Source organism: Eptatretus burgeri, chromosome 11, assembly GCF_056783735.1.
Source record: "Eptatretus burgeri isolate ZD-2024b chromosome 11, Ebu_testis_v1, whole genome shotgun sequence".
Taxonomy (NCBI): domain Eukaryota; kingdom Metazoa; phylum Chordata; class Myxini; order Myxiniformes; family Myxinidae; genus Eptatretus; species Eptatretus burgeri.
In genome coordinates this window covers 9,092,782-9,110,303 of record NC_140971.1, presented here as the reverse complement: position 1 = coordinate 9,110,303, position 17,522 = coordinate 9,092,782, and the positions used below count along the sequence as shown (strand labels likewise).

At 44.4% G+C, this 17,522-nt stretch overlaps 1 protein-coding gene across 6 annotated transcripts in view; it reads right to left on the bottom strand.

The window, feature by feature from the left end:
* The window catches only part of LOC147016459 (uncharacterized), a 428,934-nt gene that overhangs the window by 190,710 nt on the left and 220,702 nt on the right, over window positions 1–17,522 (bottom strand). For all 6 annotated transcript variants that reach the window (XM_085845134.1, XM_085845133.1, XM_085845135.1 and 3 more), the window contains exon 6: window positions 5,165–5,250. In XM_085845134.1, coding sequence (XP_085701260.1) covers window positions 5,165–5,250 — 86 coding nt within the window. The remainder of the gene's footprint in view (window positions 1–5,164; window positions 5,251–17,522) is intronic.

Genomic DNA, 17,522 nt, shown 5'->3' with positions numbered 1-17,522 from the left:
TCAGAATGATGGAGCACGAACCACTCACTCAGGATGACGGAGCACAAACCACTCACTCAGGATGATGGAGCACAAACGACTCACTCAGAATGACGCATGAACGACTTACTCCGAATGACAGCATGATCCACTCGCTCAGAATGGCGGAGCACGAACCACTCACTCAGGATGATGGGGCACAAACGACTCACTCAGGATGAGGGACGAACCACTCACTCCGAATGACAGCATGATCCACTCACTCAGAATGGTGGCACAAAAACCACTCACTCAGGATGATGGAGCATGCACCACTCGCTCAGGATGACAGAGCACGAACCACTCACTCAGGATGACAGAGCACGAACCATGTGCTCAAAATAACGGAGCACAAACAACTCATTCAGGATAATGGAGCACAAAGTATTCACTCAGAATGATGGAGCACGATCCACTCACTCTGAATGACGGAGCACGATCCACTCACTCTGATTGACGTGGCGTGGCAAAAGCGTCTGCAGTGAGTGAACGATTCGCTCATGATGACGTAGAATGGTACCGCAATCGACTGTAAGGCGCTCAGCAAATGGCTTAAGCCATCAAGCAAGCACTCCAATTAAATGGTTGATCAGGAATGACTGGCCAGGCTGTGGCTGCATACCACATTGGATCCATTTAACTTTAACGCCGGTTTTCACTGCACCCGCAGCGGTTAAAGAAATAAAAGGAATTCATTCAAAGAATGGCTTCATCCACAAAAGAGTTGCTGTTTAATATAGAACAACCCTGGAGACAATGCAAAGTTTAATCACCTGTGAAATAAACATTGTAGATAATCCGCCACGTTGCCTGCTCCTCTGTGCAGGCGTCACGTTGTACATCGGTGCGCGGTCCACGCAAACATTGTAAGATTATTTTTAAAACGTCCCTTTTTCACCAGATTTGCTTTATTTCCTCGTAGAGCACCTCGTGAAACCTCCGGAAATATAGACACAGATCTGGCAGACATTATGGGTGAGCAATCCCTCTGGGGGACAGGGCGCAATGTCAAGTAGTGAATGCATTAAATCATACAGCAAAATGAAGCTGGTTAATTTTAGCATTCCTACATCGTTTGTTCACTCAATATAATTCTTCAAACAGTTAAAAAAGATAAGTTTAATGCCATGGAAATTTCATATTCTCTTGTGTGTATAGAAAAGGAGGGAACAGAGCCTTGCTTGCTTCAGGTGAATATGTATATCGGCTTAGTTTTTCGACTCGTTTCTTTAAATTATCAGATTTCACTCCAGCTTTCGACATTTGTTTAGTCCGGATGATCCTCCGATCCCATCATCCGATCCTCCAATCCGATCCTCAAAACCCAAAATAATATTTTGATGATATTCTTGAATTCTTCCGTGAAAATAAATCGTGGAAAATTGCATCGTTATAATGTATGAAATCACTCCAAGCTCCTAATTTGTAAACTATAGCATGTTCAGAAGAAATGTACACAGCGATTTGTAGCTATGATGAAGAGGCATTCGATAATATGAGTGAAGAAAGTGAAGGAAAAAAAACTTTCGTTAAGAAATCGTTGCAGCCTGTTCCAAGTCGAGGCATGGTTGAGCAGGCCAAAACACATGGGGCCTTCAGACCCCAGCAAGGTTACCCAGGAGATGCCTAAAGACCTGAAAGAGGGAGGTGGCCGAGGATGTGCCTGATAAAGGAGATAATTAAATAAGGACATTGATTATAATTATCTTCAAAAGGGGATTTATCATAACTTTGAGAGGACAAGGCTGATAAAATGGTTCTGTACTCAATACATTTCATTTTGTATTTATCAGCTCGAGTAACCATGACCTGTATGGTTTAAAGGACTGCTGGGACTCTGTTTACGGTTTCAATCACTGTTTCAACGATCCAATCTTTATGATTCGCTTCATCTTTGGAACTCTTCCTCTTCTTACACTTCAAAGTGTTCTATTTCACGTTTCCAGTATCTCGAGATAATGAATTGGCTTCAGCAGCTTTTATGGACAATTTAATAATGTTGTTTTCAACTTAATTATGAATCCTCCCCCTATAGGATAAGGGAAGCCCAACAGATGTTGCAGGATTTGGTTCTCCAATTAGTGCCCCCAATTTCCAACAGAACCACAGAAGTCATGAGACTGAGGAATACAAAACTAACATTTCGATTTAAAATTTCCCGACACTCAAAATTTTTGAAATTTCCGAGTTTTATCGTGGAGCCTGCTGGGACTTTCGGATTTAAATTTTGCATCAATAATGGGAATACAAAGTTTGAGGGGTTGAGATAATGTTATTGACCTTGACCTAATGTTAAAGGTCATGACCCATACAATTATAAACATTTTGACATTTTCCAGCAAAACTTGATAGACGCTTATCTGATCGGAGCGATGTTGCCCTCTCTAGATAGCCGAGAGAAAGGTACATTTACATTTCATTTACATCAAACCCCTCCGGGTTAAAGGTCAAATGGCGGTCTAAAAACAGAATGTGTTGTTTGTCATCGTACAATTTTTCCAATATGCAATCTCAAAGATCGCTTGGCCTTCCAAGATGTCATTGCATCATAATCGTGTACCTGCACTGTCGTTGTACATCTGATATTTGATTAGTGTCCTTTACCTAACTTTTTCGGATTGTGACCTAATTAACAAAACACACATTTTTGATCATAACTTGAATCATTTCCCTCTGATTTTCATGCTGTTGAGTTTTATGTATAGATTGTAGATGGGTACATATTTTCTTAATTTACACTCTATTAACATAAGTTGAAAGTCAAGGTCATATGGAGGTTCAAAACAATATGGCCATCATTGGATCACAGGCCAAGGGTAAGTCACGGCGATCGCCAAGGGGAGGCCGGGGGAGGCTTGTCTTTGGCGATCGGTTTGTGATCGCAGATATCTCGTCTTAATGTGAACCTGTTGATGTATTTAAAGCCTTTGCTAAAAATCCTGGTGTTCACTTCATGGTTCGGGTGGCTGGCTTGGGATCTTAGCTCAGGATCTTAGGGTCCTGAGTTTGAGCTCCACTGGCCACTGAATATTTTTTTTTGATTTCCAAGTCGAGGCTCGTGTCAGAGCTCAGACACAGAAACATACAACAAGGCAGGAGACAAGAGGGGCAGTAGAGGAGCACAAAATAGTGGGGAACAAAGACAATAGGATATCTGTGGAAGGGAGAGGGATGGGGTGGGGTACAATGAGTAAACAAGATGGTACTACAGGGACTTTCAGGAAGGAAAGCAGGGAATTTGAAGGAGGTAGATTTGGGGTGGATTAACGGGGGTAGAAAAGATCATGGTTTTGGATGGGGGAAGATGTGAGATGTTGGTGAATTAACACCAGGTGGGGTTGACTCAGCCTCTCATCCTTCCGAGGTTGGCGAAATGAGTTCCCAGTGTACGGGTATAAGGGCACAGCATCAGTGGCATAATCACGCCCCAACAAAATAAGAGCGACCCGGTCACCAAGCTGCCACATACAAGAAGAAGAAGAAGAAGAAGAAGAAGAAGAAGAAGAAGAAGAAGAAGAAGAAGAAGAAGAAGAAGAAGAAGAAGAAGAAGAGGGACAGTAATGAAGAAGAAGAAGAAGAAGAAGAAGCAAGAAGAAGAAGAAGAAGAAGAAGAAGAAGAAGAAGAAGAAGAAGTCAAGAAGAAGACAAAGAAGAATGAAGAAGAAGAAGAATGAAGAAGAAGAAGAAGAAGAAGAAAATTAGAAGAAGAAAGAAGAAGAAGAAGAAGAAGAAGAAGAAGAAGAAGGTCACAAGAAGAAGACATTAGAAGAAGAAGAAGAAGAAGAAGAAGAAGAAGAAGAAGAAGAAGAAGAAGAAGAAGAAGAAGAAGAAGAAGAAGAAGAAGAAGAAGAAGAAGAAGAAGAAGAAGAAGAAGAAGAAGAAGAAGAAGAAGAAGAAGAAGAAGAAGAAGCCTTAGCGATTTTAAGTGCAATATTTGACATTTGGAGGACCCGAGTGAACCAGTTGGTTATGGGAAGACCTTTTAAGGATGAGAAAAAGAGAGGGACAGTCATGAAGATATCATAAGAATATGAATAAACATTTCAGATTTTTTCTGGCCCTGGGGACTATCGGAGGAGGTTAAAGGTTAACCCAAACCTTACACTCTATCGAGTATTTATAAAACAAAGTGAAGTTGATGAAACATCCTCCACTTTTATCATTGTACATTCCTGTAACGATACTCCTGGATTTTTCCCATTGTATAATCCCCCCAAGGGAACAATCAAGTGAGCTCAGTCAGCTGATTGGGTCGAGCAGGAAGTCATGTGGTCATGAAGACATCCTGCATAGTAGATAAAAGGTCCTTTTATAGTCCAGGTTAGATTCCAAGCTAAAGAGGCCTCTCATGGTGGAGCTTCCCAACTATTATGTGTATAAAATGAGAGGAGGGGTCCAAAGATACCACAGAGATTTTGAATTTGTACTTTCATGTTTTCACCCAATAAATCCTCTTCATAAGACACAGATTAGGATGAATATCAGTTGATAGGCCACAGGTAGTTTCACACGCCCAAGTTCGCCCCCCCCCCGCCACTCCTCCCCACCCCCCACCCCCTCATTGACATACCCACTCACATCAACCAATCACACACAGGTTAATTGATGATGAAACTTTCACTTATTGTTTTCACAATTTGCATGTCACAGTCATATGATTCCCTCTCCATTTCTCTCTTGGAACCAAAACACGTGGTTTGTGTCTCATTTCCAGACGAAGGCCACTCGGTGGTTGAAACGTTAGACCTGAGATTTTAAAATTACGTTGTTGCTGATATATTTGTGAATCATGACCTTCCCCAACTCCAACCACTTATTTACGAATGAACATTGTTATTCACACGAGAGTTTTTGTTCAAACAAAACAAACAATTTGAAGAACTTCAACTTGAAACTGTTTCTTTGGTTAATCTGACACAGGAAGACAAGTGTGAAAAGGGCGACGGAATGCACCAACAGCAACGGTTTCAACCTCTTGTCTAAGTACATGTCCCACCTTTATAATTAACTTTACAAAAACGTATTTACACAAATAAAGTGAAATGATCATTGATGAGATGAACTGATGTAAACCATTAAAACCAGCATGACCATAACTCTGCCCCTTTGAGGTGGGGGTTCATGATGGAGACCTTGGAGATCTCACCTGTCGCAGCTTGGACTTGTCACATGCCTGGTTCCTGAGCAGGTTCACAAGGTATTTCACTCCACCGAGCTGATCGAGGTATCGCTCTGAGAAACAAAGATCAATTCACGGGTTATAAGGGAAGATCATCCTGAACTCTGAACCACAGGGGATGATCCTCACCACACAATATCAGCACATTGTTACGAGAGAAGGAATCTCAAAGGAATCCACCGGTTTTTATTAATCATATTTAAATTGTGATTGTTCAATTCATCATCGTTACCCATCTCTGTGTGAAGTTATCTTCAGTTCCCTTCACTAATCAATTCACTTCCTTAATTTAGATGAGGTTGTCTTCATGAATCACTTGTCGACTTGTACTTGGTTAACTGCTGTTAATTCAAACATTACCATGTTTACCCAGGAATGTTAACACGCTTACCCAGGAATGTTAACATGCTTATCCAGGAATGTTTACATGATTACCTCGGAATGTTAACATGTTTACCCAGGAATGTTAACATGCGTACCAAGGGATGTTAACATGCTTACCTGGGAATGTTAACATGATTATCCAGGAATGTTAACATGCTTACCTAGGAATGTTAACATGCTTACCCAGGAATGTTAACATGATTACCCAGGAATGTTAACATGCTTACCCAGGAATGTTAACATGCTTATCCAGGAATGTAAACATGCTTACCCAGGAATGTAAACATGCTTTTCCAGGAATGTTAACATGCCTACCAAGGAATGTTAACACACACAGGAATGTTAACATGCTTATCTAGGAATGTTAACATGCTTATCCAAGAATGTAAACATGCTTACCCAGGAATGTTAACATGCTTATCCAAGAATGTAAACATGCTTACCGAGGAATGTTAACATGCTTATCCAGGAATGTTAACATGCTTATGAAGGAATGTTAACACGTTTACACATAAATGTTATCATGTGATAATATTTGAACGAAGCCAAGACTGCTCTGTTCGTTTACTACCTGTATCCCAAGTTGTTACGGAGGTTCATACAGGAAATCACTCACAAATCACGAAGACCGAGGCCTATTGTGTTCTTCACTGAATGCTTACCTGACCCATTTCATGATAAACACAATGAATCTTGTTGAGTGTTCACCAGTGCAGGGTCTATCCACATCCATACTGTTAAACTGTGACCTGGAGGTGAAGTTAGCATACAGGATCCATCCATCCATCCATCCATCCATCCATCCATCCATCCATCCTCCCGACAATCCTACATTACAAACCAGGACACCATCCGAGGGTTAGGCCGAACACACATTGATGGTAGTCACACACCCCCACGCTCCCCCTTCATTAATATCTGCTTCTTATTCTTCTTCTTGGTTTTGAAGTTAATGGCATCTTCAAAGCCACGAGGCTTTCTTCATCGTTTTGTTTTGCCATTATAAGTTACCAAAGGAGTTTATAAGTCCAGGAGATATTTCCTGTAAAGGCCTCAGAAATAAGTGTCCACTCAACCCACACCACATACAAGGTTTGGTTGTATTTTCTGTTCGAGAAACCCTCCTGGAACATCTCGAGGGTTCGTGATTCCACATCGTGGTATAACTTTTTTTCTATGAGTCAGTATTTGTCATGGGTCAGGTCAGTCAGGTATGGGAGCATGTGCCAGAACAGCACGTCGCTGCGTCCACTTTCCGCCGGTACTCCAGGGGCCTCCGTCTGGCCATCCCCCAGGCAGATGCCAGGCCCATCCTCATCTCCTTGAGATGATGGTCAACCTGTTGCAACCATGAGGCACGTGGTCGACCCACTGGCCTCCTCCACTCATGAGACTCCCTCGCTGAGAGAATCTGGTGAGCAGGATCAGAGTCAGGAAAACGAGCCACATGTCCATACAGCCGCAACTGACGCTCACGGACTATGCAGGTAACAAATCTCATCCGAGTCTCTCTCAGCAACCGCTCGTTGGACACAAAATCCGTCCAGCGATAGCCAAGGATTCTCCGAAGAGACCTGGTACCAAAGGAATTAAGTCTCCGTCTCAGATCCTTGGTCAGAGTCCAAGTCTCGCACCCATAGAGCAAGACTGGAAGTACCAAGGACCTGAAGACTCAGACTTTCGTCCTCCCGCACAGGTACCGACAGCGCCACACCCCATGATCCAGTGAATCCATGACTCCCCAGGCCTGACCCAGACGTCTATTGACCTCTGACTCGCAGCCAGCAGAGACATGAATATCACTGCCAAGGTAAGTTAATCTCTCCACGACCTCAACATCCTCACCACAAACAGACACAGACAGGACAGCAGCATCCAAGATGTCAGCGAAAGCCTGGATCTTAGTTTTGACCCAAGAAACCCGTAATCCCAACGGCTCCGACTCCTCATTCAGCACCTCGAGGGCCCCCAAGAGGATGTCTAAAGTCTCCGCAAATATGACTGCATCATCTGCAAAGTCAAGGTCCGAGATCTTGACATTCCCAAATGACGCACCGCAGCTTGATCTCTCCGACATCCTCCCTAAAATCCAGTCCATACAAGTGCTGAAAAGTGTGGGGGCAAGTACACATCCCTGACGAACTCCAGTAACAACTGGAAATAAGTCAGAGATGGTACCACCACACTTCACAGCACTCTCAGTACCAGAGTAGAGTTCAGACATCAGATCGATCAGTTTGGTGGCACCCCACGAAGACCAAGAATCCTCCAGAGGACATCCCGATTCACTGAATCGAACGCTTTACAGAGATCAACATAGGCTGCAAGCAGCCCCTGCCGAAACTCTCGTCTGCATTCGGTGAGGACACGAAGTGCAAGGATACGGTCAATCGTTGACCTCTTTGGTGTAAAGCCTGACTGCTCTGGACGCTGGTGCTCAAGCAGATGGTGGCGAACCCTATCGAGAATTATCCGAGCAAAGACCTTGCTCGGCACTGAGAGCAGCGTCACCCCTCGGTAGTTGTTGCAGTCTTGGCGATCACCCTTCCCTTTCCAGAGAGGGACAACAAGGCCCCTCTTCCAGTCAGTTGGGATGATGCCTGTGTTCCAGGCAGAGCACAAAACTGCATGCAACGACACGAGTGCAGCATTTCCACCAGCCTTGAGAAGTTCGGCATGGATGCCACAGATCCCTGGAGCTTTGCCCCGTTTCAACTGGTTCACCGCAGCCCGTGTTTCCACAAGCGTAGGTGGACCACAGTTGATTCGAGGGTCAGCAACAGGGATTGTAACACCCTTGACGTCCAACTCGACAGTTGGGGGATCAGCCTGGTACAACCGCTCAAAGTAACCGGCCCAGCGGGCCTTCACTTCAGACTCCTCTGTCAAGAGCCTACCACTCTCTGCTCGAACTGCAGTGCTCTGAGGGATGGGCTTGGATGAACGTAATGCGCGAATTCCCCTGTAAGCGGGACGAGAATCACCTGTCCACAGGTGATGCTCTACCCCCTCACAGATTCCTCGCACATAGGCCTCCTTGTCCACCCTCAGTGCACGTACAGTTTTACGCCTCAGCTCCCTGAACAGCTCAGCTCTGCCATTCAGCCTGGCCCTGCGACTCTGGTCAATGGTATCCAGTGTCCCTTGAGAGACAAAATTCTTCTTTGCCCTGCGGTGAGCTCCAAGGCATCCACCGGCAACATCAAGGACGGTGGTCTTGAAGGCGCTCCACAACTCTTCAGGACCCCCCAAAGCATCCAGACCCCCCAAGTGTCCACTCAGCCTGTTCGCAAACTCCTCAGCTACTCTCTCATCCCTGAGCTTGGCAACATCCAGCCTCGGCTGGGATGGTACCATTCCCCAGGATTTAAGGTGCAGCTTTGGAGTTGCTACAACAAGCCTGTGGTCAGTATTGAGGAACTGAGCACTCCGGTAGACCCTGCAGTTCTGGATCATCCTCCAACGACCGTCAATGAGGACATGGTCCATCTCCTTTGCCACACCGCCAGCGTTGGAATACCACGTCCAGCGATGAGCTTGTGGGCGCTGAAACCATGAACCAGCCACCCTAAGTCCATGACTTCTTGCAAAGTCAAGGAACTTAGTGCTATTCTGGTTCATAGTTCCTGACCCATGGGGACCAACACACACCTCATAACCGTCCCTATCAGTTCCAGTCGATGCATTGAAATCCCCCAAGACTAGAAGTGTATCTCGTCTGGGGCACTGATCAACCACAGACTCGAGTGTGGCGTAGAATGTGTCCTTCACGGTGAGATCACTCGCCTCAGTCGGAGCATAAACAGAGACCAGGGAAATGACACCTAAGGAGTGACGAATCCTTAATCTCATAATACGCTCGTTGACCGGTGTTACCTCAATTATCATTGGGGTCAGCTTATTGGACACAGCTACAGCAACTCCTTGGGCATGGTAACCATCAGAGCGACCAGACCAATAGTAGGTGTAGCCACCCACCATTATCTCGCCGCAATCCGGTCTCCGAACCTCAGAGAGAGCTGCAATCCCGATGTCCAAACGCTTGAGCTCAGATGATAACAGAGACAGGTGATCATCCTCTCTTAGGGATAGGACATTCCAGGCACCCACCCGAAGGGACCGCCTCAGGTTAACCCAAGGAGACCGCCGTCTGGTGGACGACACCTCAGCACCATTCCGACACACTCTCCCGCAATCTGACCCAGGGATGTTACCCCGTGGTTTCCCTCCTATCAAAGATTGGGGGTCCCGAAGGCTTTGCCCCAATCCCGTCATCCGGTGAGCTGCCCTGCGAAGGGAAGCTGCACAGGAGGTACTCCCACGGAGTGGGTTTTCAGATTTTTTTGCGTTTTTGCGTTTTGCGGAATGAAGGGTTTTACGGTGGCCGGAGTGCAAATCCTGCCACCAACCTCCTAATAAGAATTAACCCAACTGCAGGAGGACATCCGCAGACACAGTTGGGCACTAGATATGGATGGCCGTTGGCTCACAAGGAGCTCCTCCGCCCTTTGATAGGTTTTGTTTTTAATCCTGCTGGGTGTCCATATCCAAACACCCTCCTCACCAGAAAACCTGGTGGGGGAGACGGTTTAGTCGCCGACAACCCGACCATGGAACAGGTTAGTACAGGTTTACATGGTACCTGTAGCAGGTCACAGATCGAACCTGACCTGACAAGACCCTGACCTGACAAGGGTTCAGTTCTTATTGCGTCATAGGTTTTTAGAAAATGTTAGGGTGGTTCTGTCATTCATATAACTTTTCTAACCAGGACTTCAATTATAAAATATCACATTCTGTGCATCTTTTTACTCTTAAAAAAAAAAACGAGAGAGAGAGACACAGAGAGACAGAGACAGAGACACAGAGACACAGAGACACAGAGACACAGAGACACAGAGACACAGAGAGACAGAGACAGAGACAGAGACAGAGACAGAGACAGAGACAGAGAGAGAGAGAGAGAGAGAGAGAGAGAGAGAGAGAGAGAGAGATAGAGAGAGAGAGAGAGAGAGAGAGATAGAGAGAGAGAGAGAGAGAGAGAGAGAGAGAGAGAGAGAGAGAGAGAGAGAGAGACCACCAAATCATACTGCTTTAGTTGTTTGTATTTTATCCGAGGGAGCACGAGAGTAAACAAAGACACACGGAATCTCATCACGTGGTACTGAATTTAAGAGACCACTGCAGAATTTGCTGTTTTCAGTTTTTCGTTTAATTAGTCTTGTTCTTTTCAAGAAATCTTCATTAGATCGAACCTATTGATGCCTTCTTGAGTGGAAAAGTTTCTCATTTAGTTAAGTTTTCGTGATTGTATTCGGATCATTTTCTCAGAAACTGAAGTTTAGTTCATGAACAAGGAATATTTCATCCAATATTTATCAGAATCAAACTTGTGTTTCTTTTCAGATGATGCCTGCAGGTAACCAGTTCACGAGGTGTTTATTCAGACATGACTAAGTGGTTGTCAGTAGTTGGTTCTTCTCTTTTGCTGGTGTGATGTGTTATGCCTCCTCTGTTCCAATGAATCAGCATTGTATTGCTCTGTTACAGGTATGATAAAGAGATAATGGCCAGTAGAGACTCACGGGATGAACCCAGTGACACTTGCTGTATCCTGTCCGTTCCGCCACCTACAAAACAAGGGAAAAGAACAAACCACAAAAAATGTGTTCTTTGTCAGGAACATGGAGCAGGTTCTTCGAAAGACAAAAACGTCCACCATAGAGACTTTGATTTCTGCACTACATTGTTGGCAGGAAGACCTCGATGAGTGTTTGCTGCCAGATTTAGAGGCACTGAAAACTACAGATGTAAACTGGCACTCAAATTGCTACAAGACGTGCAACAGCAAGCATAATCTGGATCTCATTCAGAAGAGACGTGGCCATGACATCCTCCTTCGGAAACATCAGAATCTGACATGACAGACTCAAGCCAGACAGGGAAATGATCGAAATCTCAGTCAAATGTCTGGGACTGGGCCAGGTGCCTGTTCTGAAAAAATAAATTCCACGTAAAGGTGATGGAAATGCTGAAGGTTAGCACATTTGAAGTTTGTCAGTAAATTGAGCATGCAGCAGAATCTCACTGTGATGAAGATATGCTGCACGTGCTCCTTGGTGTGAGCAATGAACTTGTGGCTGCAGAGCTAAATATCACAAGATGTGCTTTGCAAACTATCCCAGCAAGACAAACATCAAGCATCAAGCTTTTAAAGACAGTAAATATGAAGACAAATATGTGAGAACTTGGTGGAGGTTTTAAGGAAGGATGGGGAAACGTGTGTGGACATCACTGAAGGCAACTGTGTGAAAATGCAGACCCTGGCATCTGACAATGAATAAGTGGACACCACAACGCTGCTGCACACCAGGTATGCCACCTCTGAAACTGAGAGACTTATGATCCAGTCTCCAGAAACTGACGAAGTCGTGCTTTGTGTTACACATTTCAAGGACCAAGGATGCAAAGAGCTGTGGTTCTGAAGTGGGATGAAGGATAAAATGAGGTATGTAATGTACCTGTTCCTTCCATGGTACAAAATCTGAATCCACAACTGTGTGCTGCACTTCCTACTCATCACACACTGACAGGATGTGACAGTAATCGTTCCCTTTCTGGCATTGATAAGAGGAAGTCATTTGGCATCCTCAGCAGCAATCCAGAACACCAGAAAGGACTGGAAAAACTTGGACAGAAACCAGATATGAACAAATTGACAAATTCAGATTGTGAGAAGTTTGTATGCAGTCTGTATACCCGTGTCCAGAAGGCTAGCACTACATGTGACACAGACCGGTACTGGTTGTTTTGCCAAATAAAGAAACAGACATGAAGAGCTGCCACCAGCATCAGACAGCCTCGCTCTTTGTATTAAATGGGATAACTATCAGACACTTGGGTGGAGGCAAGCTCTTCGGGCAAAGAAAAATCTACCAGATCCTATTTGAAATGGATGTGAAATATCAGACGATGAGCAAGCTATAATTCAGCCCAAGATGATGGACAACGATCCAGCACCAAAAGGTTTCGTCGAGCATGTTGTTTGTCAATGTACCAAGACTGCTTGGCATCGCTTATAGGGTGAATGAACTTGTGTGTGCAGAAGTCTGTACATGCATTGGTGATACCTTCGAAAACCCAAGCAACTTTGTGGATGATGATGATGAGGATGATGAAGCTGGTGAAAAGCCACCCTCTGCCATAGACTGGGCATTTTTAGAACTCTTGTGCATTTCTGTTTCTTGAAAATCTGTGGTTAATTCATTACTCTCTAAGAGGAGCATCCCTGTTCTTCGTGAAAATTTATTGAGGATGTTCGACCCACCATTTTGAGATCACACGACATTTTAAATACTCGGTAAATGTGAGCTGGATTGCAGGATTTGATGGATCACCATGGATAAACCCAATTTGATAATCATGGTGATTCAACAATAAATATTTTAGAAGTACTTTTCTTACCTCGAGAATTGTTTTATAATTTTTCAAGTGGTTTTCATGAAGAAAATTTATTATTAATGCCAGAAATTTTTATTTCAAAAAATGGCCAAAATTTATTGTTTTATATTTGTATAATTTTGGTAAAAAATAAATTAATTTTGGTATTATTTGTAAGATATCTGCAATCAGATATGCAATTCTCAAAATGTTATATAGTTTCAGTAAGTGCAACAATATAAATGAAGGCTGGAGCAAAATCCCTCCCCCACCCCCACTCCAACCCCGTAAGACGCTAAACGCCCCAAAATAACCTGATTCATGAATCACCACAACCAGCATGATGTGGCATTGGGTTCTGTTCCATTTACACTTCAGCCATGTTCGATTGCCAGCAATATTGCAAAAAATATTATCTATACTAATAAGTGTGTGCGTGTGTCAGTGCGTGTGTGCGTGTGTCAGTGCGTGTGTGTGTGTGTGCGTGTGTCAGAGCGTGTGTGTGTGTGTGTGTGTGTGTGTGTATATATGTGTCAGTGTGTCTGCTCCATAACTCTAAAACCATGATACCTATCTGCCTGAAACTTTGCATGCACACTGAGGGAACTCCACGGAAGTGCAAGAGTGAAAATTGGTTGTTTGAGTTCATTAAAAAAACCCTTTTGAAGATAATTAACGGCTTTATTTAATTATATCCTTTGTCAGGCACCATCCTCGTCCACCTGGCTCTCTGGAGTCTTGAGGCATATCCTGGGTTCCCACGCTGAGGACAGAAGCCGCCATGTTTTTTGGCCTGCTCAACCACGCCTCGACTTAGAACAAGCCACAATCATTCCTTCATGATTAAGTTTTTTTTTCATTTTCCTCACTCATTATCAAATTCCTGTTCATCAGAGCCTCGAATCACTGAATACAACGTTTTTGTAAGTGCTATAGTTTTCAAATTAGTTGCTTGGAGCGATTTCATGTCTTATATGATATGATTTTCGACGATCTACTCTCACAGACTAATTAAAGTAGATTGTCGATATATTATTTCAGTTTTGAGGATCGGATATCGTCCGGACTAAATCAGTGTCGAAATCTGATAATTTAAAGAAATAACGAGTCTTATAACGAAGTCGATATATCTATTTACTTGAAGCAAGCAAGGCTGTGTTCCCTCTTCCATACAAACACAAGAAAATGTGAAATTTCAAAGCATTAAACTGATCTTTTTCTCTTGTTTGGAGAATTATATTGAGCAAAAAAAATATTTCGGAACATGACAAAAGTAACGAGTTTCATGGAGACGTCTGATTGAATACATTCACTGCTCGTCGTCACGGTCGAGGCACCTCATTGCAGTGAATGTGAATCACCCTTTTACATAAGCCCAAGACTTTTACCGAAGCATCGGCTTCTTCTTTCTCTTACCAGGAAAATTAAATAAATTTCGCCACAAAGGGTTTCACTATCTTGAGATGCACGGACAATTCCGATTGTCTTTAATCGTCACACACGTAACAGGCATGAGCGAACACATCGTGTGACGATTTCTCGAACATGCAAAGAACACGAACCTCATGACGCATATGCGACCACCCATCACTCATCCTTACAATCACGCCTCTTTTCCATAACTACGTCCATGCTTCCAAACATCACTCATCCCTATTAAATCACACTCTCACCGCAACACTCGCATTCGTGACTAACTTCTCGAGTTCTCCATGTATTCGTGCACACGTCCATTATTCTCGCAAGTTTGTTCCATTTTGTCCCCGAAGCCGCAAATGTTACCATGGTCACTCATCCCTGTAACCACGACCCTCCACTATTAACCACAACCCCCACCATAATAACCATGCCCCCATGTATTTGGACGTGCCGCTGCCACGTACATCTTTTCTTCACCTTGCACCCTGTCTCCCAGAGGAACTGCCTATCAATAGTGTCTGCCAGAACTGTGTCTATATTTTTGGAGGTTTCACGAGGTGCTCTACAGGGAATAAAAGCAAATCTGGTGAAAAAGGACATTTTAAAATAAAGTTATAATGTTTGTGCTGACCGTGAGCTGATATACCACGTGACACGTGCACAGACAAGCAGACAACCTGGCAGATTAGCTGCAATGTTTATTTCACCAGTGATTAAACATTGCGAAATCTCCAGGGTTGTTCTCCATCAAACAGCAACTCTTTTGTGGCTAAACTCATTATCTGAACAAATTCATTTCATTTCTTTAACTGCTACGAGTGCGGTGAAGACCGGCTTTAAAGTAAAAGGGATCCTATATGGTGTGCAGCCACAACCTGGCCAGCCGTTCCTGATCAAACATGTAATTGGAGTGCTTGCTTGAGTGAGTAAGCTACTTGCCGAGTGCCCGACAGGTGATAGCGGCACAGTTCATGTCCCGATTGGGATGTACAGTTGGTAGTTGTTTCAATGAAGAGGTGCATAATTGGCAAAGGTTATATGGTTTCTCTTTGTGAGTTTCAAAGCAAAATATATTTGATAACACCCGATTTCTGAGCCGTTTGCCATATTAATGTGTTAATAAATTACAGAAAGAAATTGTGTTCTTCCCGTCACATGACGAGTGGCAGCAATTTATAAAGATTAATGTTTGTGCACATCTCCCTGAAAAGTCTGTAATGCATCATTGTTTGTATAATTTGTTGAAGAAATCCCCCCAAAACAAGGGTGAAAGCTGCTGAAGGTTTTAAGGTTGTATACAGTATGTACTGAAGTCAGTAATCACACTGACGACAATCTGCCGATTCCTGAAGAGTTGCCCATATCGGCCAAGCACGAATATTGTGTGTGGTGTGTGTGTGTGTGTGTGTGTGTGTGTGTGTGTGTGTGTGTGTGTGTGTGTGTGTGTGTGTGTGTGTGTGTGTGTGTGTGTGTGTGTGTGTGTGTGTGTGTTGTTCATAAAGCATAACACTTTCTCTCTACTGACTCCCTCCCCCCACCTCTGTGTGTCTGTCTGTCTCTCTCTCGCTCATGCTTGCTCTGCACCCGCCGAATACAGAGCAGCATCCTCGCACAAACACACACACACACACACACACAAACACACACACACACACACACACACACACACACACACACACACACACACACACACACACACACACACACACACACACACACACACACACACACACACACACCTCTATATCTATATCTCTCCAGATATGTCTGTCTGTCTGTCTGTCTGTCTGTCTGTCTGTCTGTCTGTGTGTCTGTCTGTCTGTCTATCTCTCTCTCTCTCTCTCTCTCTCTCTCTCTCTCTCTCTCTCGTGTTTGTCTCCATGCGTGTCCAGACAGAGTTTCTCTCCAGATTTGTCCAGACGGAGTTTCTCTCCGGATGTGTCCAGGCAGTGTTTATGTCCAGACGGGAGTTTGTCTCCGGACGTGTCTGAGTAGTGTTTGCCTCTGGACAGCTGGGCTTCGGACACGTCCAGGCAGTGTTTATGTCCGGATGGGAGTTTGTCTCCAGACATGTCTGAGCGGTGTTTGTCTCCGGACGCGTCTGGCTGGTGTTAGTCTCCGAACGTGTCAAGGCGTGTTCATGTCCGGACGGGAGTTGTCTCCAGATGTGTCTGGGTGGTGTTCGTCTCTGGGTGGTGTCCTTTTTCCAGACTGCGTTTATCTCCGGACATGTCGGGCCGTGTTTGTCTCCAGTCAGTATTTATAGTCTGACTGGTAAAAATTAGATTTCAGACAATATTTTGTTTCCATCTTCACTGCTATTCTATGCAGAAGCATTTTGAATTGACAGAATGAATCATAATTAACGTTCCACCGCACGTCTGCCTTCCCTTCCTCTCACCTCTCAATGCCTTCCCTTCCCCCACCCCTCCTCTCTCTCTCTCTCTCTCTCTCTCTCTCTCTCTCTCTCTCTCTCTCTCTCTCTCTCTCTCTCTCTCTCTCTCTCTCTCTCTCTCTCTCTCTCTCTCTCTCTCTCTCTCTCTCTCTCTCTCTCTCTCTCTCTCTCTCTCTCTCTCTCTCTCTCTCTCTCTCTCTCCTACACCTATCTTTCTCTCCCCCCTCTTTTTCTCCCCCCACCCCTTTAGTATTCCCGTCAGTGAAGCGATGGGTGGTATTTGCTGGTATTAAATTACACCAGTATTCGCCTGTGTAAGTGGGCTGCATTTGCCCCTTGGGCCTGTGGACTTAGTGAGTTGGAGTGGTTTGGCGGGGTGGGCTGCTTTTCGCCATTGGGCCCGTCGACTCGGCTCGGTTTACCTTTGTGAGTCAGCCCTGGAAGACCGAGAGTGTGAGGCTTGGCAGAGATTATGAACAAAGACGATTGCACATGGGAGACAAGGATTGCGTGAACGAGACGAGGAGGAGCATAAGGGAGTCAAGAGTCAAACTGAGTGGCAGGAATTGAGTGTGAAAAGCATTTACTGTGTTTACTTTGAATATTTTGACTTTATTTTTACTTTGGTGAGGGAGAAGTGAGTCGGGTGAGGGAGGAGTGAGTTGGGTGATGGAGAAGTGACTTGTG